Source organism: Myzus persicae, unplaced genomic scaffold (assembly GCF_001856785.1).
Source record: "Myzus persicae strain clone G006 unplaced genomic scaffold, MPER_G0061.0, whole genome shotgun sequence".
Taxonomy (NCBI): Eukaryota; Metazoa; Arthropoda; class Insecta; order Hemiptera; family Aphididae; genus Myzus; species Myzus persicae.
Genome location: NW_019100470.1, coordinates 1,245,476 through 1,267,510, shown reverse-complemented (window position 1 = coordinate 1,267,510; position 22,035 = coordinate 1,245,476). Strand labels below are relative to the sequence as shown.

Below are 22,035 nucleotides of genomic sequence, written 5' to 3'. Positions count from 1 at the left end.
TACGACATATTATAGTTATTTTATATAGATCCAATGAAGTTAATATCAATTATTTTAATTTTAGACTGTATCTTGAATTAGTTAAGTTAAGTCGATAGTCAACAAACGAATATTTTCAACTGAAAAAGATTTAAGTTAATATAGAGAAAAATATTACCTTATCTTACTATCTTAGTTAAAAAGAGTAAGTTAATTTTTTTTCTATTAGGGTCATACAATATAATATAATGATTTATGTAAATTTGAAAAAATGTATAACTCTTTGGTTAAAAAATAAGTCTTATTCCTTATTACACGTTCACACTAGCCATTTAAGTGGTTTAGGTAATTCCAGTTGGCATATTTAGTATGATATAAATTATTTGATTAAGAAATATAATATATAGTTGTTTATCTACTTATTTTTAAAATAATTGTACAAAGCACGATAAAACAAAAACATACTAATTAATTATTAATTAATATTTTCATGTTAATTTAAAATGTTTTTTTAAATAGCAATGGACATCTTTGTTTTATGTGTGTGTATATATATATATATATTTATATATATACATATTATACTACTAATGGCTAATAAAATCTATTCGTTAGCAGTATAAAATTAATATTGAAATACTTCTAACAGATTTGTGTCTCAAAAACACATGAACTACAATACTAAATGATAAAGCATTGTTTTTATGTATATAGATACAAATTCAATTTATATTAAATAGTTATTGTATAGTCGTGAAGACAATGTTTTTCTATGTTTCGGAGTTTTGGATTTATAAACACACGTTAAAATTATATGAATTTGCAATGTGCTTTATTCATACTATAATAATAGTCTATAAGTATACAAATATGTTTTGGCTATATTCCGGAGGGGGGAATTTGGAAAAAAAAATGTCTACTAGCATTAAGGAATTAAAAACTTAATTTTAACTAAAATATATACCAGTATAATATTATACTTATGTGGTCTGAGCTGCTCACCGGGGGCCATAAGAAAAAATTAAAAAATTCACAGCGATTTAAATACGTTCTAATTGTGTAATTTTCGACGCGATTAGCCGACGTCGCCAATTAGCAATCACGTCGATCTAACAGATTCTTTGTGAGGGCATAGGTAAGGGGAAAGTCATGAGAATTTGACAGTTTTATAACGGCTTTGGGTCCTGGGTCCCGATATTTGCCTACTCCGTCATCGTGTCTTAATTAATTGCTATATTACAGTGAATAAAAACGCTCGAGGGGTTACCGGGCGCGCTTATAATATATGTTTGTGTGATAGTGTGGTCTCTAATTTTTTTTTTCAAATTTAAGTCCATCTGTCCATGACCCAAAAAAATTAAATATTATTATAATAAAACTTTTGCAGATCGTGCACAGAAATTAAAAAAACTAAACCTTGATATACTCGTGGAAAACTCTGCAAAATGTCTCTTAGAATATAATATTGTCGAAAAACCCATGTAAAGCCCATGATTTATACGCAGTGAGTTTTGCGTGAACAAGTGAATCAGTTTTAGGTCTTCTCGAGACTTTAAAACATTTGTATTATTTATGGGTTTCATCGAATTCATCTTCATACTGACAGAATTTAATATTTAACCAACAACACAATATGGGGTAATAGACGATACTGAACTAATATTATATCTTATTGCAATATAATATAATGACAGCGAAAGGATTTATACTCAAATGTTTTTCCTACTACAGATAATCACTTAAAAAGTGGTTGCGTTGTTAGTAAAATGAAATATAGAAACCTAGTCATATATGAATGTTTTTTACGAATTTCTTTTTAGATATAAACTCGACTCAGTGCAGGGAATCACACGTGATTTATCATTTATGTTTCATCATACCGTTATATTTTTATTCTTCACTGTAATATCATAAAACAAAACAAAAATCGGCTTATGATTTTTTCCTATAATTTTCCGTTTTTCCGCATAATAATAATAATATATCATCGCGTCGTTTTACACGTCAAAACGTTTATGATAATAATAATAACCTACCGCAACGATTTATTGTTTTACTTCCTCACGTCCGCATACTTCATATAATGTACATCTCATACCGCAAACACGACTACATTATACGTTATATTATATTGTGTGGATATTTGTAAGTACATATTTTAAACCTACACATGCACGATAATCAGCTCGGACAAATGTGTGCGTTCTATAGGCGTTTTGCGTTTAAATTTCACGCTGCACGCAAAAAACAAACAAACGATAAATAATTGTAAACACACGGTATTATTATTATTATTATTCCCAGTGACCTCTCGTCGTCGCGTTTGGACATGAAACGAGATTGGAAGAAAAAACTGGTCTGTCGGCCGTCTATATAGTAATAATATTATATTGTATGTCTGCGCGCGAATAACGTCTTCATCGCAAACGTTTCGCGCCCGCTTGCGCTTGGGATATAGCGACCTTTTTTGATATATTGGTGAATCGACCTATATATCATCAAAATCAAACATTAATCATTATTTGTGTTGAATCCAAGTTGATTACATTTTTGCAATACTTTAATTTTTAAGTGAGTTATATGAACATTTTTAAATATTAATGCTCGTAACTCCGTTAAAAATTAAAATGTAGTAAAAAACAAACAAAAAAACACGTACAATATTGTTATTACTTTTAAGTTTCACAATGGGAAAATTCACACAAATATTTAAGATCCCAAAACAAAAATAGAACTGTTGAACGTATATTTTAGTTTATTATTACTTATCATGCTCGTTGGTCAGGACACAACACGAGTGGGTACTTGTACGAAGTTCTCTTAACGGGAAAGTATTAATAGGTTTTAAATGGAATTTTTTTCTGGTACATATAAAGAAAACGGAAATCCGGAAGGGCCCGACAAGAAATGCCGGAATACTGAGAAACGACATGGAATCCGCTGACTTGTGTATACTGCATACCGTGATAATCGTTAAGTCCAACGGAAGAATATAACATTTACGTTACCCCCCAAATCTAAACTTTTCAATATTTTTTTTCACAAATATTTAGTAATCAATTTATGTAAATTCGTGATCTACCATGGTATAGAGTACCCTAGTAGTTGTAGTGACTGTACATTTCTAACTATAAAATAATAATATCGGGAAATATAAGAATATAGCAATGATGTAGGGAACTAAAGTACCTAAAATTGAAGTTAAATCAACCAAACATTTTTTCCCATGTGTAGTTTGAGTCAAATTTCCCAGGGAGATGCTTATTTTTTTGTCTTCATTTTTTTCGCGTGGGATCGAAAATACCGTCGTGTATCATCGGGTAGCCCAGCAGTGACCTAATAGCGCCATGTACAACAACAACAGATATAACAATTAACAATAATCATAATAATATAGTCTCTCTCGAGCGACCATTGACGTCATACGGGTTGATTAAGCTCAACACAGCATTACTATCGTGTTATTAAAATATATTATATAATTGTATAATATCATAATTTATACGGGCATTTATCATTGGCACAGAAGAGGGGAAACGACCTTTTATAGTTAGTTTTATTTTCAACGACAAACGTTGTTATTCACATCGTTTCGAGTATGTTAAATATAAAATTAAAAGTATGTATATAATGTGATACTACACATCCAAAGACGAGAGAATGAGAAGTATTAGAATACTGTCGAAATCGGTAAGCAACTATAGGTATATGAGTTTGAGGCATATAATAATATTGTATACGAGTTTCGACCGGTAATTTATTTTCCACTCCATCCTAATCCAAGTGTGTACAGCAGGATATAGCCTAAAGCGGCATATGGACCTATAGAGACATAGGGATTTGTCCTATGAGACCCAATTACTGGTGGTCAAGAGACCCGAGAAGTCACTCGAATTGCTTTTGGTTTTTTTTTTATGTATTGAAATACTGTATTGAATTACCTGTACTATAAAATGAATATGTGTTATATTTTATCTTTGGTACTCAAATATTATATGATAGTTTATAATATAATTATTAATTAATAATACATTGGTATTCATATTATTTTTTTATATTGTATAAATATATGAAAACATGTCTCATAAAAATGTTTGCGGGATGTGACAATTATTGAAATAGATATATGATAAATCTAAAATTAATAATGTATATTATATGTAAAACAAATTTATTGCATCAGTTACTGAGGTTCACATCGAGTGTGGCGTACAGTAGTGGTGTTCGTGGAATTTGAATGCAGGGTGTATTTTAAATATTTTCTCTGTAACAAAAAACTGCCTATCGGTGTATACTCTATGGTATGTACACAAATTGCATACAGTGGGTAGCACAACTTACTGTAAGTACCTATAATTGTCAGAGTTTTGTGATATTCAACTACCTCATGAATTCAGGAAGTTTTTTGGTCTTTAAAATGTAATGCACATTTATATTCGTAAAATAAAATGAAAATTAATAAGAACCTCGTTTAAATTCATGGTGAAAAAATAATTAAAAACACTAATTTATTGTCTGCGGGCCTGATAAAGTTTTTCCGCGGGCCGCCATTCGGTGACCCCGGTTCTATGCAGGAATACACGGATATACAACGATGGTATTATTACTATAAAACGGCGAACCACACTACGTGGGGAGGACTGCAGCGGAGTGTTACAACCGTATAAAAATAATAAATATATGCGTTTAACATTATATGCGTAGGATATACTATAGGTATAGACAGTGTATAGTGCGTATTATGATGCCGATCAAAACCTATAGTACCTATAATATTATATAGGTAGGTTGTAGGTAGTATGTAATTTCACTGGACATTAACATTAAGTGGTGCAGCGCCGTAGCAGTCTCCGGCGGGGACGATTTAGTGACGTTATTTAAAAAGCTCTCGTTTTAAATCCAATTAGTCCTGGGCGCGGTGATTTTATAATTTAATTTGCATATAATATTTTAATAGTTTGTCCGATGCATGTATAATAATACGAAATATTAGTATAATACATTATGCCGTGTACGCCGTTCGATCTGGCGCATAATATACATAATATGATATACCGGTAGGTACCTACCTATGTAATATATTTAATACGCGTAAAACGTTTTAAGAAAAAAATCACATGCATCGAGTCAATTACGCAAAGTGCGGATAGTAGCTATATAATATAGTATTATATACGCATGTATGCGAACAGCGTACATTATAATAAAAAAAATAATGAATTTTAATTATATTTTATATTACATATATATATATATAACGCGCGTGCTGCTGCTGATAATGACTAACGTGCAAGCTGTGCCTTATAATAATACAATAATGGACGTCGATGGCTTTTGAAATGCACGCGTGTAATATAATAATAATAATACTAATATAATACACATCAATATAATATAATGTATATAATATAGGTGTGCTCTCGTATATACCATTTATAGACATTTTTTTCAGTCTGTCGCGGCGCCAAGACACTGTACATTACATTATATTGGTAGGTACCTAGTATGTGGCTCGGAAAAGTTAAATCGGTTGCGCCTGCTAAGTGCGTATTATTATTCTATAAAGAATATCGTTATTATTATACCTACAGCATTGTGTGTAGTTATAATATGGCACAAAGCGACAATACCTTTAATATAGCATTATTATTATTTTATTTATCATAGGTATAGATAAGTACCTGTATTATAAGAGGAGCGGCTATTCCTCAGGGCGCTGCGTCGCGCCGCCGTACATATACTACAGCTAATGTGTATTATTTTTCTAGACTACGACACCACAGCAAGCCGCTCCTTATTTACTTTATATTTTCTGTTTTGTTTTTTGTTTTTGTTTCGCAACCGCTTCCTTGCCGTAGCAAAGACTACAATACATCGACCGCGAGCCCAAAGACATAATATAATAATAATATACGCATTACACCGCGATTTACACATCTCAGTTTCACTATAGGTTTGTACTGCAAATTAAGAAGTCTGTTAGGACGTGCATCGTTTAAACGTCAAAATCCGTCCCTACACCTATGTGTGTTAGACCTGCGGTGTGTCTCGTCATAAGTCTTAAATAATACCTATATACATAATATATACCTAATCACGTGACATCATTCCTTATTGTCATACCGGCCGATAATAATTTTTGGGCGACAACATATTGTTTAAATCATGATTATGGCGGGACACAATGTATTCCGTTTTATGCGAGCTGCCAATTTCCCTGTTGTACTCACAAGACTATTCCGTTAAGTACGTTTTTTTTTACGATTTTTAAATCTTCATAGTCCCCATATCTTTCAAACCTATTATTTTTGATCTATCATGCTCACATATATAAGTACACAATGTGAAATAATTCAAAAACTACTCGTTAAAATTTCGATATATGCATCAACAGTTTAAAATTTTTTTATCTTATCGACAATTTCATGTAAAAGCGTGATTCTCATTTGAAAAAAGATTACTATAAAAAGTATAACTAAAAATTCGAAAAATTATAATTTGATTAAATTTATCATTCAAGAACAAAATAGGGGTGATCAGTCTTGGTGATCGTCCTGTATAATAATTTATATTATAATGATTAAATTATATTATAATCAAAAGGGAACTGATTATTTGTACGTCGTCGACACACAATCCCATTATATTATTACACACGTTATTCAATCGTTTCACCGAGTGACGTTCATCGATTTTAATTAATCGTATCTATTATATTATGCGTATTATATAATAAACATATTGTACACATAAAAGCCATTTGAATAATCGTCAAATAACCATCAAACTGTGGTTGACCACCAAGTGGTTTCTATTTTTGTTCGTTAAACAGAATGGCTATATTTTTAGTACATAGATGTGTCAAATAATTTAATAATACTAAAGCAATACAAAATGATCAGCGGGTAAAATAGTTTTTGGAACCACTGAAAATGTTGTTGTTGTCGAGAATCGAGACAAATCCTTCTGGGAAATTATAGTAATCATTTGAAATAAAATATATTATATTATGTAGAAAAATTTACCATCTCATCAATAAAAAAAAATGCAGTCACAAAAAATATTCATTGAATATGACTATACATAACATTAACACTAATCTAATGATTAGACCTGTTATATAATATATTAAATATTTGAACATAGACAGTTAATTGTCATTGACCGATTCGGATGCGTATACACGACTGAGTATTGTAGGTATACCTATAACATATACACATATTATAATATTATAATATTATCATCGTGTGGAAAACGATCTATTAATGGCGTGCGTTTGTTGAATTTAACGTAAGCACTAATTATTTAAAAAACGTATGTTCACAACATTTTTCTAAAAAAATATATATTTAGACTCGGTACTCTCCCAAAATTTGGTTTATATATATATATGTCGTTAGACAAAGAGTAAAATCTCAAATAAATAATAACAATAAAAGAATAGCAAAATATGTAATTTTTTTCCAAAATGTTTTTTATAACGACTTAGAATTTAAATATTAAAAAAAGATATTTCCAAAAACTTAAGTGTTTTCTGAAATATCTAGTGTTGATTACGTTAAGTAGATCACCCTTTAGTCTTTACACTACATATCAACGAAGAATCAGTTCGTATATTGCGTTACACATGTATTAAAATGTGTATGGAAAAAGTATAAAAATCTTTTAAATTTTAAACTTTCAAAAGTATAGGCAAATTATATACTAGTTTAATAATATATGATACATCTATAATCTTATATAATATTATATAATAATGTTCTATTCTTTAATAATATAATATAGTCGAGCCGAAAATTGTCTAGTGTGGCCCTCATCCTACGCTGCACGTCGTGTCATTATTATTGAAATATATAGATACGCGCGGTGACGCACGACGAACCGAAATGAAATTGCTACGTATGACGTACGTATATTATAATATTATTGTACATATATTATAGTATTATGGATGTAGGTAGTACACGTCCCACACATAGCACCGAAAATGAAAACTTTACTGATTACTAAATAACGTATTGATTCGCGCGTTTCCGATCTATACTACTAGAAGTCCTGAGGGATGTATCGTATACATTAAAATAAAAAAATTACATCGTGCGGTCAATATAATAATGGTTGTGGCTTAACGCATCGTTCGTCAGAGTAGGTATAACATTTATACAGTGACAGGTTATGAACAAATTCAGGCCAGGAGAACTATTTTCCAGCCCTCGAATTTGTTTCATACTAGATATGAAATTTAATAGATCACGTTGCCCCTAAAATTAGAAATTACTAAACATTAAAAGAAATTACTTATATTTTGCACTCAACAAAAACAGAAAGTAATAATACATTAATAAAAACCTAGGTATATAGGTTATTGGTAGGTAATTAGGTATATTATAGTGTTTTTATTTAATCAATCACTTTAACACATCAATATACATTTTTCTCTACAGCTACCAACAGAAATGCCACTATAATATTATATAATACATTTGTGTTAATAGCTCACTACCTACTACCTGCTACGGCCCGCTCGGAAAACACTAGATATCCCACCGGCATAGTCCATCAATCACCAATGTATATTATATTATATCATAAGACGATCAAGTACGTTTTACAAATTGTAATGTTATTTTGTAGTTTTTAAATTGCACATAGAGGACACCCGCATAATAAAACAACAGCTGTTTTAATGTTTAATGTAGCTCAATAGTTTAACGCAAGCTCATGTTGTATTATACAGGGTGTCCAAATATATGGTGGAAGAGTAGACTACCAAACGTTAAACAAACATATATATTATGTATAATATTTTAACCTAAAGATATAACTATAAAATCAAACTATACGCACACGAACATGACGACAAAACTTGTCATAAGAGTTTCATCACAATTTGTTAAAAGTATTATTCATACGTTTAGACGTTTGGTCAACCCTTTACTGAATGCCACCGTGTATTGAAAACTCGGGATGACCGTCAAGTAAAGCTTCACTAGAGCACACACACCTGCGCAACAGGTGCAAACGTACAACGAGTGTTCGAAATTTAGAATATATAACTACATAAGTGTAAAAAAAATACTGCTACGACACATTTACTATGGTTTATTTTACAAAATGTTCACTTCATAATAATATATTATGTTTATCGTATCTCGCATTAGTCTTGTTTATATAATATAATATAAATCATCAATCTATCGTAACTTATTGGTTTTTATAAAACTGTGCATACTAATATAAACTATGTATATTATAACTATAAATTAAATAATGAGCATTAGAATTACTAAAAATTATTTTTTTTCCCAAGGAAAGAAAAAATTAAAAATTAACACGATAGCAACGTTGCAGACCATCCCTGTCTTATAAGAATACATTTAACGCATAGAATCTAATGATTATAATAATAATAACTACAGAAATATTATGTTAATTACGTAATATTATGTGCGAACCGGCGATGTAATAAATTGGGTTCGCTTAAAGAAATTTGAATTTTAAAAATTTTTTATTTTACACTGCCGATAAGTTTTTTAAATAAACCTAACCTACCTGAAACAAGAAGAGTATTTTATGAGTTATAAGTGAATTTAAAGTTTTTATAAGTTGAGTAGAGTGTCATTTAGGTAGGTACCCAAAAATATCGAGGTACACAACTCTGTCTAACATCTTGGAATATGAAATTAAAAATGGGTTATTGTTATTCAAAAAAGTAATAAAACTTTAAATACAATGTTTTTTTAAACTATTGTTTGGAAACGACATAAAATTATGTAAAATAAATATTTTTAAACATTTTAAACGTTTTTCAAACAATGAATGTTCTTCGATAAAATAGTTTTCACACGATAACCATGTACCGTGTTCGGTATAGCGAAATGTAGAATAGCGGTTTTTTATAGTTTCCTATAATTATCAAATTGCGTAATACCTGTCACAATACCTAACCAGATTGATCTGCCGAGACCCCACAAAAAAATTATGATTTTGTCCCCACACGAAATATAATAAACTGTAAGTATAAGTACGGTGTTGTCATTAACCTTTGAGTTGGGCGGTGGTTCGGGCACATCCGAGTCCCACTCGGAGCTCAGGTCGTCGCTGGACGCCTCTCCGTACTCGGCGTGTGGCCACGGCACTTCCAACAGAGACTTCTGGTACTGTTCGTAGCCGGGCGCCGCTGAAGTCGAACCGGTGGTACCAACGGTGCTGCAGGTGGTCATCACAGTATTGGAGGTAGCTGTAGTCCGCAACAGCAGTGCCGCCGCCGCTGCTGCAGCGGATCCGGCGGCCGGACTCGATGCCCGCCTCATCCGGCTGCTTCGACCTTTGGCTGGCCTGGGGCCCCTGTGCCAAACACAACTATACCCTTGCCGTACTATACACTCAGTACTAGGGCGACGGGGCGGGGCAGCGCACAGTTTTCGAAATACCAATGGAATGTAAAAAGATAAAATACGATCAGAAATCTTTGCACACCCCATCAGCCGCCGGAGCGGTAGTTAAGACTGTTTCGAAAATTCGTGCCTCCCGCCGCGCCGAAGTACCTATCTATGAGCTATATATTATTTTATATACGACATAATCTAGCAAATGCTTGACAGAATATTAGATGCGTTCGATATGTGCGTGTGTCTGGGATATAGTCAATAACGTATAATAATGTATTATACATGTGTTAATAAATGTACAGTGTACGAAAAAGAAACATTATGACTTATTCATTATATTATAATATATTATAACACCATGCCGTAATTAATGCGTTTAATATTTATAATAATACAATATAGAACCTTATACGCGTTTCGCAGTCGATTTGTGTGATTATTTTGAGGTATTTGTACTATACGAATTATTATAATAATCACACCTGTTCGTTCCCAAGTCGAGATGAGAGCGGTCTAGATATAATATAGTCGGGGTCGGTGCCGGCCGGTACGGGCTGAAAAAATGTACTGCAGCGGCGTGCATATGCATAAAAATCGCAGCGCAGTTCATATTATAATAGCTAGGCGGTACGCGCGCACTTGAACAATTATTTGTACAACCGGTTTACCAAAATACGCGACGTGATTTACTCTTCTCGGACGAATTATTCGTTATAATAACAATGTATTATATTATAATAATATATCATAAAATCTTGTGCCGGTAAACATAACAATAATTTCGAGTGCGGAGTACCTCGGTAATAACATTATAATCTAAGATACAGGGTGATTCACACCACGATTTTTTCATTGAAAATAAATTTGTTCAAATTCTGATTACTGGAAATTTTTACAAATTGAGATTTTTTATACTAAAAATACGAACTTTAGGACTACTTACATATGTGTCACATTATGTGGATATTTAAAAAAAATGTATGTGTCACATTCAAAATGATAATCGTAAAAAAAGCATTATTCATTCTAGAACCTCGTATCTTCCACATAACACTCCTTAAAAATTTAAGAATACATAGTCTTTGAATATATTATTTAAAAATTCCAAAAGCAGATTTTGAATCATTATATCATTGAAGAAAAAAAAGCTAAGTGAATCACCCTGTGTATTAAGTATTAGAGGAATATAATAATAATATTATTCAAAAATATTTGAACTGTTGAAAAACTCCCCAGTTCAGAAATTCATCATTTTTTTATCATTGAAATAAAATGAACAAGATAAAACATAATATACGGGTGTAGGTATAATATATTTTTTATAATGTTACTATTATGTACTGTATAGTATGTACATTAGAATTAGGAGTGTTTTTCCTACGTGTAGGTACACGATTTGAGATAATTAACTAGTTCTGATTTTTGCAATCATAATTTTATTGCAATAAATGTGTCATAGAAATACAGTATTTATTATGTATGAATGGAAATATAGCTTCTCGCAAATTTTTGTAATATTTTATATATATGTTAGATTACATTTTACGACTAGTGCATGATATCCATTTATATCCAATTTTTTGATGTGATTGAATTCAAAATACTAAACAGTAAATATTGGTGCTATGCAAAATAAGAACAACAAGCGTTAAAAAATAAATTGTTGACTATTTGAACAACGTTCAAGAGCATTTTCTACTTGGTTTGTAAATTAATTATATTTTATTATATAAATCATTGAGTCATCTATAGCTCATAAAATAGGGTTAGTAATATTGTTTGATATATAATATAAAACTGTAGTCTGTAATTTTTGATTGAATTCTAGACTGGAGAATTTTCAACATTACATTTTTCAACAATACTATATTCTCGTACCATGCCATTACCACGAATCCCGCATAATAAACATATTATTACATTTTTTCATCAAAATATGTCAAGTGGATGTCATTGGAAACCGTTTTTTTTTACTTTTCATGCGCTGTGACACCGCAAATGGCCACTCACGCATGTGTTATCTCCGTCTAACAAGCGTTGAAATGTACAAGCACGGCAAGTTCGTTTCACGATAATCAATTTTACTGTAATTTTTGAAATTAAAATGAATTTCAGATCTATTATAAAATCTAAAGGTAAGGTTAACTGAGACATCTCCGAGACTTTTATCTCTCCTAACCTTGATCATAAATACCCATTTATGATCATTTTAAAATTTACTAAGAAATTACAATTTTAAATGCTCATTAATTTGCTTCTTAAGAGGATGCTACCCACGCATTTGTTGTCTCCGTCTTACCAACTTACTACATCTAAAATGTTCGTTCGCTAGTTTGAATAGTGTGCCGTTAGTTTTACTAGTTTTAGTATTAGAGTGAATTAAGTAATATAAAACTTTTAGGTAAGAACATTATCTATGCTTAAGGCTTAAGCTTCCGCGGATTTTCGATATTTTTATATTCAAGCGAGGTACGAGTATGTGAAATAACACAAATTAAAAATGCTCAAATCTCGCTTGAAAAATAAAATATACAAAAATCCGCCGACGCTTAAGCATAGGTTATGTTCTTACTTAAAACTTTGATAATAGGTCAATTCACTCTAATATCAAAACTAACAGCACACAATTGAAATTAGTGAACCAAAAACCATCAATATGCCCAAAATAATACCTTTAAATCTTATAATAAGTCAATTCGTACTAATTTTAAGAATAACAGAGTAAAATAGATAATTTTGAATGTACTATTCACCATGTTGCACGTTTGTCCTCTTAACGCAATATTTTGGTCATAGTATAGAACTTGTCAACGATAATTATAACGTCATAAGAAAAAAAAATGTATAAAGGTGGAAAAATGTGTCCAGCTGTATAGATGGCTGCCCGAGCTGGCAGTGGATCGACACAATATAATATATCATATTGTTACAGTCGTCGTCGTTAGCGGCTGTCATCTACCGAGCGTGGTTGAGCTCGCACGATTTCTCCACAAAATACATCGATTGCGGTGAACACCACCGCATAGCAACGATATAATAATATAATTTACGCATTACGACGACGTTTATTATACAGGCGAAGAGTACACAATCCGTCAAACCGTTTTGAAACGTAACGACCGCGAAAACGTCGCTATTATATACAAATAAATATACGTATATAGATATATTATTGTAAATGCGACGACGGCGACGACGTCCGATGACCCACGCCCGGGAATACAAAGAAATAATAATAATATATAGAGATAGATAGAGAGAGAGAGATATAGTGAGAGACCACGGACGGACGGAAAAAAACGACACGTAAGTCATCCTTGTATAGGTACACGTCAATACGTCATATATATTTGTCGCGCGATAATAATACCTATATAAACAGCCATATTCGGTCGCGGTCTCCGGGTATATAATAATATTATATAGATAAGTACACGAATACGACATTCCGATAAGCATCTGCAATATACCAGTGATCATCATCATGGCTTGGATATAGTTTTGCTTTTTTAAAATACACGTACGATTTCCATCGCTCGTCTTTACGGTTTTTTTTTAGTCGGAAACAAGACGAGAGTATTGTATTATATACCTCCTGCCTGCATATTATATATAGGCTGCCTATATAATAATATTATACTTAGGTCTACGACATAATTACGCTGCAGTGACCGTGCGAATGAAGACGGCGACGTCCAAGCGCGCGGTAGTTTGTATGGAGTGCCATTTTACTTAATATTATTATATATTATAGTACTATAGGTAAGTATACGACGTATATAGTTGTATGCAACTTAATCTGAAGGGAACGTGTCGTCGTCGCGAATGTATGTGAAGCGATGGTACCGGTGGTATATTGCGCAGGGAAATAAAAATATCGTTCGTTTTAATTGTAAATTTGTAACCGTTGTAAAATAACATTAATACATTATACACTTGTGTCGAGATTGCACTGCGTAGACGGCATAATATACATACCAACGTCCAACGTATTATTAAATTATGTGCACTAGATATATAATGCCAAAGGACTGATGTATGTAATGATTGTAATCACAATCTCAGTGACATCTGTTTGACTTTCTGAAATGGACAAAGATTCCATTCATTTCACAAAACGTACCTTTAATTTTTTAGTTTTTTACACATCACTAAATTATATAATGTATGAGTTACTTTTTCCTAAAGATTACGGACATTTAGTAGTACGGAAGTCAATCCGTAATTTGTACAAATGAAAGAATGAAAGGTAAGCATGAAGTTGATAAAAATAGAAACTAATTTACGTTAAATTAAAACTTTTAAGACGAAGTGTAGTATTTGCATGAGTTGATTCCAAAATGCAAAATTTTGAAATTCTCCTAAATTGAGAGAACTTTTTAAATGTTTTCATTCACTATGTTCTCTTATAAGCTTTAGTTAAAGTTTAATTGAGCGTAATAATCACATTTACATTTTTTAATCGAGTTCAATTAAAATTTTAAACACGTTCTATTTTTATAAATTTAATATACATCATTATTTAGCAATACTGCTAAATATTCGTATCTGTTTCTTAAAAAGTTATCCATGTTATGTTATTACGCCATGTGTAAAAAAAGGAAGTTTCGTTTAGTGAATTGGAAGAAATTTTTAAACATTTCACGAAACGGATCAGAACGTCAAATGGATGCTACATAGGTATATTATATTATAATAAAATATAAGCGGCAATCGACGCGGAGACTTTAACGATCGGTGTTTATAAGGGTAGATAGATAATAACTAATATGTCACGTGTAAATACAAAAATCACTCTCACGTAAGTACTATTATATAAGTATATAGTCTATTACTTACATAGTTTTTACGAATTTTCGACTCTAAATGTGGCTGTGATTTGATTCATTTATTTATTTACTAATTGACTTTTGTTTTCAGCTTTATTTCAAAAATAACATTTAGGTGGGCAGAATGAAATTTTTAATTAATTTTTTCATCAGACGATTTTCAACAATATTTAGTTCGGTCTATAGAACAGAACAAAAATGTTGTCCATACTTATGGTGGAAAATCATCACAGTCGCCACATTTTTAAAGGACGCAACACAGACATTTGTTATCTCCGTCTTACAAGTGGGTAACAAATTTACGATTATGCAGTGGATCACGTTTAGCTTTGTTAGTTTAAAAATTAAAGTGTATCTAACTGCTCTGAAACTTTATGGTTAAATCTATTATCTGTGTTTGTATGTAGGTTTTTACGATGGCTCAATTTTTTTTTTTTAGTTTTTTTAATTTCAAGTTTTGTGTATGTAACAAAGCGTAAATTAAAAAGGACCATAACTCAGTTACAACCTGAATTATCGAACAAACTTTCTAAACAAGCACCGATAATACCCTTACCTAAGTATTTTTTTTATGTAAAGCACTTGTAAGACGGAGACAAAAAGTATGTTTTAGCATCCTCTTAATATATTAGCTATTTGCATGTATGATGAGAATCAACTAAAACAGAACAGTTGTACTGCGATAAATAATTTTCGTTGGGAACCAATTCGTAAACTTTCTTTTGACTCGTGAACCAATTCCGTATTTCAATAGTATTAATTGAACGTGACATTTGTTATAGCAACTATTTAGGTTTTTAGTAAGTATGGGTTTTCAAATTTATTAAACACCTCAAACTTAAAGAAATTCGAACAAGTAGTCCCATGTAATGATACTGCTACTATAAATATAATTTACATTTTATAAAAGAGGCCACATAGGAATATTAATTTTACTTTATATTAATATTTAATTTACGAGAATATAAAGTTCGAAAGTTCAAAAAAAAGTTTGAGTCAATAGTGGAATTGAATTTTATTTTGAATGATTATATAATATATAATAATTTTACACAATCATAATTTATAATATTATGTAAGTATTATTATACGCGTCCTGCAAATTCTCCGTTATTTAGACTTCCACAATGTACCACCAAAAAACTATCGCGATTTACAGGTTCGTATTATTATTTAATATTCATACTAATTTTCCTGTGAACTAATAGGCGACGATTTTAATTTTTACACGCACCACGATAATAACTTTTAATACGCACGACAGTGCACCGACTTGTGGATTCGCGATATGGTCGTAACCTATATTTCGATTTTGGCCGACGGCGGTTCGATTCACACACACGTATATTATACGAACGCTCTCGCACACACACTTCGGGCCACAGACAATAATAATTAACGCGATAATCCGTCGCCCTACTTTGTTACGAGAGATAAAGAACGTCGTCGGACGTCGTCCTAAATCTAATTTGATTTATAACCGAAATAATATAATAGTACAATATAATAGCTATATATATATGCATACGACACGCCAACGCTTGCGTCTCCAATATAGGACCTACCTATTGCGTTTTCGTTATACATACAGAACGCTACAAAAATACAAAAACGTTCCAATTTTATTGTTACGCACCGCACACGCCACACACAGACACACTGAAGTTTATTTATATAATTTTTTTTAATATTATATTATATTATGCCATTACAATGCGTGACATATTTTAAACGTTTGAGAGCGCACACGCTAGTGTGACTAAATATGGCACCTGCAAACTCCAATACACTACGAACTCTCCTCAACTCACACTGTACCTCTACGTGGTATAAATTAATTAAAGCGATTGTTATATACGTAGGTAACTACTAAAATAACTTATTATAAACCTAATAACTATGAATTTAGTTTTATTTATAGTCCGATGTCAACTATTATTTTCCTCGCTGCAAACGCGTGTCGAATTACACGCCTGCAATATAGCATAACATCCCAGCGTAATTAATACACAGAGTGATTCATCGAGCACAGTCACCCCCGTTTTCCAATAATATAAATAATGCATTTATTAAAATACTGCATTTTGAAATTTTTAAGTTAACCTACCTTTTAAGGAGTGCCGTGTAGTTATATCAACTTTTTTTCCAAATGAGAACCTGTAAATTTTAAGTATTTTTTTTTTTTGAGGACATTTTTTATGAATCCAATTCGAACGAGTAGTTTTTGAGTTGTTTAACTTTGTGTACTATTAGGAATAATAAGTCCGCGGAATTAGATTCGAAAGTTAGGAGGGCTATGATGATTTGAAAATTATTGTAATAATTTATTTTAAATTAATTCATCAACAATTTACATTTTGCAAAAAATGTCTGAGAGTAATAACTAGGTAGGTACTCTAGACTAATTGTTCTAGTTTTGATGACTATAATTATTATCCTTCGTATAATATTATAAAATCGACATTTTAATATCTCAGAGTCTCATTCGAATTTCAATTTAGATACATACAATGTTCAACAAATTTATCTGCTTAAAAATGTACAGTAAAAAAGTTTAGTTCTCGTTTGAAAAAGGTAGTTTGTTTTGTATCACCTCAAAATATGTAAAAACTAAAAATCCAAATAATTGAAAATATGGTCCCGAAATAGAACTATTTATTTGGAAGGTCCGTATATTAGAATTTGATTAAATTCATTATTAAAGGAAAATATGGGAGTTAGCATGCTTTGTGAATCCCCTTTCGTACATATTATTAACATAATATGTGTATACATGTTTATACATTAGATATATAGGTCTGCATTAGCGTTTTCGTCGTTAATGTAGCCTATATAATCGTTGATGTAGACCGAAATACTTATACGAGTTACTATAATATATTACAATATTATAATGTATTTCCGTCTGCGCATTATATTATTACTATTGTATGGTCGAAACCCCGAGTTGACGACGACGACGTATTTATGATGAAACGTAGTATAATATTATACGGAAGAGTAGAAGACATAGGTATTTTACTATTTATCTGTATACAGTTGAACAGTTCTAATTCGATAAAAAGAAACTCGATCGGTGGGTATAACTATAGAATATAATATGTTTGATGTATCGTATAATTCGTCGTATTTATTATTTTTTTCATTTCGGACTCAATACAATAATATTATTGTTTTCACCCCACAATTTTTATATTATTTCATATTTTCATGGATTTTGCTCAAAACACGACTGCACGTGACCGGACACGAGGACCACATCGTCGTCGATAACAGCGCTATATAATAATATTATATCGTACAGTAAATATTAGAATGAGCGGCTGAGACGGGTATTTCGACAACGCGTTCTAGCCGGAAAACAATTTTAAAAACTAAACGAGTATACATAAATTACGCGTATAACATGATTCTATAACGCAGAAAGTATGCCTAAAATAAACGGGGCAATACATTTCATATTAAACACTCAGAATTTTTCAAAAATATAACTAACGTTTTTCAAATATTACTTTTATATAATGTTATGTGTTACAAAGCAACATTTTTGAAAAAAATGTATTTTAAAATTTTGGTGTAAAGATGTTTATCTTTTTGAATGATAAAATTAAAGGTTAATTCTGAAGCAGTAAATCATCCAAACTATTTTGATCTATAAAAACAAATATCGGTCAATTACAGTTAATTAGTTATATGTATTATAATTATAGTTAGATGAGCAGCGAGTAGTAGAACTACATGTTCCTGTACCCTCACTCCACTTCGCTCATCTAAATTTAAATAGATACTTAAAAATCATAAACCAATCGTCCAAAATTCGTTTTAGATGTATAATTGTCATTATTAAAAGCAAAAAAATTAATAACTACAACGATAAAAAATAGTAGAACATTATATATTTTTTGTTTAGAAAAATGTTGTTGTTAACCACTTAAGATTATGCAGTACTAACAGATTGTAAATGCACAAAAAAAAAGTCATAAAAAAAAATGTTGAAGGACATAGTTTTTTTTGAAAAATTGTTATGTGCCCAAAGTTAAATAGATCACCCGGTAAATTATATAGATATTAAATATAATATGTGCACAACGCGAAATGTTTGTCCAAGTGTGTTAGACAATGTGCCAGGTTTTCTATTTTTTTTTTGTTAAATATTAAAGAAAATGAAATACGTGGTCGAACACTAGTAGTAATCCAAGGACATGATTTAACTGTTCGAACGATAAGAGATAATAGTCGGTCGCGATCGACGCTTGATTTACCGCACTGTTTTAAACACCAGCAGCAGACTGCGGCAGCATCCCGAGAGACACGTCATCGTCGACGGCATCGCAGTCGGCAGATCCCGATAAACTACTAAATATATTTTGGTATAAAATACACATTATATAATATTACATACATGCGTAAAGCATAACGACGGACGGACTTGGGCTTAAACGGATTTAAAAGGACCGTCGTCCGAGATCCGACATATGCTACAGCAGCGTTCTAAAGAGGAATAGCGCGCGGGCGTTCACATGAATGCGCATATGAGAAGATAATAAATCGTCTGTAGGTATATGCTGGTATCGTATACTTGCGCATATCATTATATGGCGGGCAAACGGCAGTGTTTCGTTTGTACACAATTTTTTATTTTAGTTTTTGGCCGGCACGTAGGTGTAAAAAAATATCGTGTGCAGAAACAACAATATATTATAATACGTTATTATAATAATATTATATTATATATTGTGTACGTACACGAGAAAACAATTAAAGCGAATATTGCGCAATCGACGGATTTCTTCGCACGCGTTTTATGCTCGTCCGACATTCAACTATGCGGCGACGACGACGATGAAGACCATGCAACAGGTTAGCACAGTGCGTATTATAATAATATATTATAGTAAAGTGTGTGTGTGTATGAGTACCATACCTACACAATATATAGGTATGTATATATGTAGGTATAATAATTACGTTTGGTTGTCGTATTTTCGTGAACAAGTGGTTCCCAAAAGAAAATTCAAAAAATACGAAAAACTAAAATCTTTTGAAACGATATGATAATAATATTATATTGTCACGTCGGAAAAATTTTCTTTTAATGTATATAATAATATTTTCCTACCGACGAAAAAGTGATGGTCGTGATGATTAATAGTATAAGTATAGACAAGAATACAGATAAATTGTTCACGTATTATATAATTTATTTGGGTTAAAGCCATTGTGTGGTCGATTAATCCGTGAAACATTTCACTGAAGCTTTGCCGCGACAACGGTGGCTATTATAATATAACATTATGGAAACTCGACAGAATTTTGACAGACTTTGTAGAGTATGATGTTAAATACATTTTAGGTATAGCCATATAGGTGCGTTAGGTATATGTACGGGAAACAGCCGTATTATTGATTTTTACGCTGGTCGATCTCGTGCTAATCGTTGAAAGGTTAACGGTAAGGTATAAGGTAGGCGGTATAGTCATTATAATGGTATAGGTAAAGGTATGTTACAATCATCACTCGACGAAAATTGTATTATATTCTCGGCACACTCATTTTAGAACCACAAAAAATTATTGGCACGTGTTATCAATATACCTAAATACATAATATTATAGTATTGCTACGTTGCCTATACTCAAGGCTAGTAGAGTCAATTTATATTTTTAACTCATTAGGTTAAATTAATTTAGAAAAATATAAACTAAATTTACAGTTAAAGGTTACTTTTCTTTTTTTTTAATTTGTAAAAGTTACATGTCAAGATAAATAAACAACTATACACTTGGTCAAAAATTAGTATTTTTTAAAATTGACGTTTTTGGGTAAGATTCTCAAAGGAAATTTATATAAATTTGTATTCATATACATCATTTCAATATGCTTCTGGAAATCCAGAAATAGTGGGTTCAATACTTCAGACAGTCTACAATATTTAGTATTTGCAATACGTAATTGATACATATTATAACATTATAATTTATAAATAATATTTTCGATTTTTTATTTTTTCATATAAAAACAATACATTAGTACATAACAAAATATATTAAAAATATATTGCCTACCTTAAACGAATGGGGTGTATTGTTTAGGTACATACTAATCATCATGAAATAGTTGGAAAATGCGTATTTTTTGCTGTAAGATTATACTAGTTGGCAGTTGCATAACATTCCATGCGAAAACTACCAAATAATAATTTATAATGAGATACCCATCTGCATGTCCGTGACGCAAAAATTTGACGACCAGGTAAAATATACAGGTATGCATAACATCGAAATGTAATAACTACTAAAACAAAATAATATAGTTATCTTTATTTTATTATAGACCGCGGTCACTGGTCACACACAATTCTACTAAAGCACGCACGTGTTGCGGTTGAAACACAAAATGCCGTGTTGACGACCGCGACGCCACGATGACGGGTCGTACCTATTGTAATATAGTACACCTATTATAATGGATCGAAAATAAAGATAATATTGAAAAACAAGACCCCGTAGTGGGGCGCTGGGGCCATCAACTCTTATAGTTCACTGGGTAATCGATGGCCACTAAACAACCTGTTGTTAATCGATACATAATAATATGATCAAACGCAAATTCAATAATTGAGATTAAAGGTTTTTGGGCTACTACCTATCATGTACCCATATTTACGTATATAATATAAGGAAAACGTCAAAATTACGACGCAATAAGAATTGTTTAAAAGCACAATCGAAAACAATATTACGAAACAATACTTTGCGTCGGGAAAATACAAAAAAAAAAAATGTATTTCAGTGACGTGTGTGTACAGAAAACGAACCAGAGGTTATAGCTTG

General features: G+C 31.4%; 1 protein-coding gene across 4 annotated transcripts in view; it reads right to left on the bottom strand.

Annotated features, from left to right (window-relative positions):
- LOC111041473 (inositol-trisphosphate 3-kinase B-like) overlaps window positions 1–22,035 on the bottom strand; it is a 125,774-nt gene that overhangs the window by 46,737 nt on the left and 57,002 nt on the right. Inside the window, exons 1-2 of one of the 4 annotated variants that reach the window (XM_022325999.1) lie at window positions 10,856–10,971; window positions 10,026–10,329 (exon numbers count right to left, since the gene is read on the bottom strand). The exons of the other annotated variants lie outside the window; for them this stretch is intronic. Coding sequence (XP_022181691.1) covers window positions 10,026–10,329; window positions 10,856–10,962 — 411 coding nt within the window. The 5' untranslated portion in view covers window positions 10,963–10,971. Of the gene's footprint in view, window positions 1–10,025; window positions 10,330–10,855; window positions 10,972–22,035 lie in introns of those variants that run through there. 4 annotated transcript variants of the gene reach the window in all.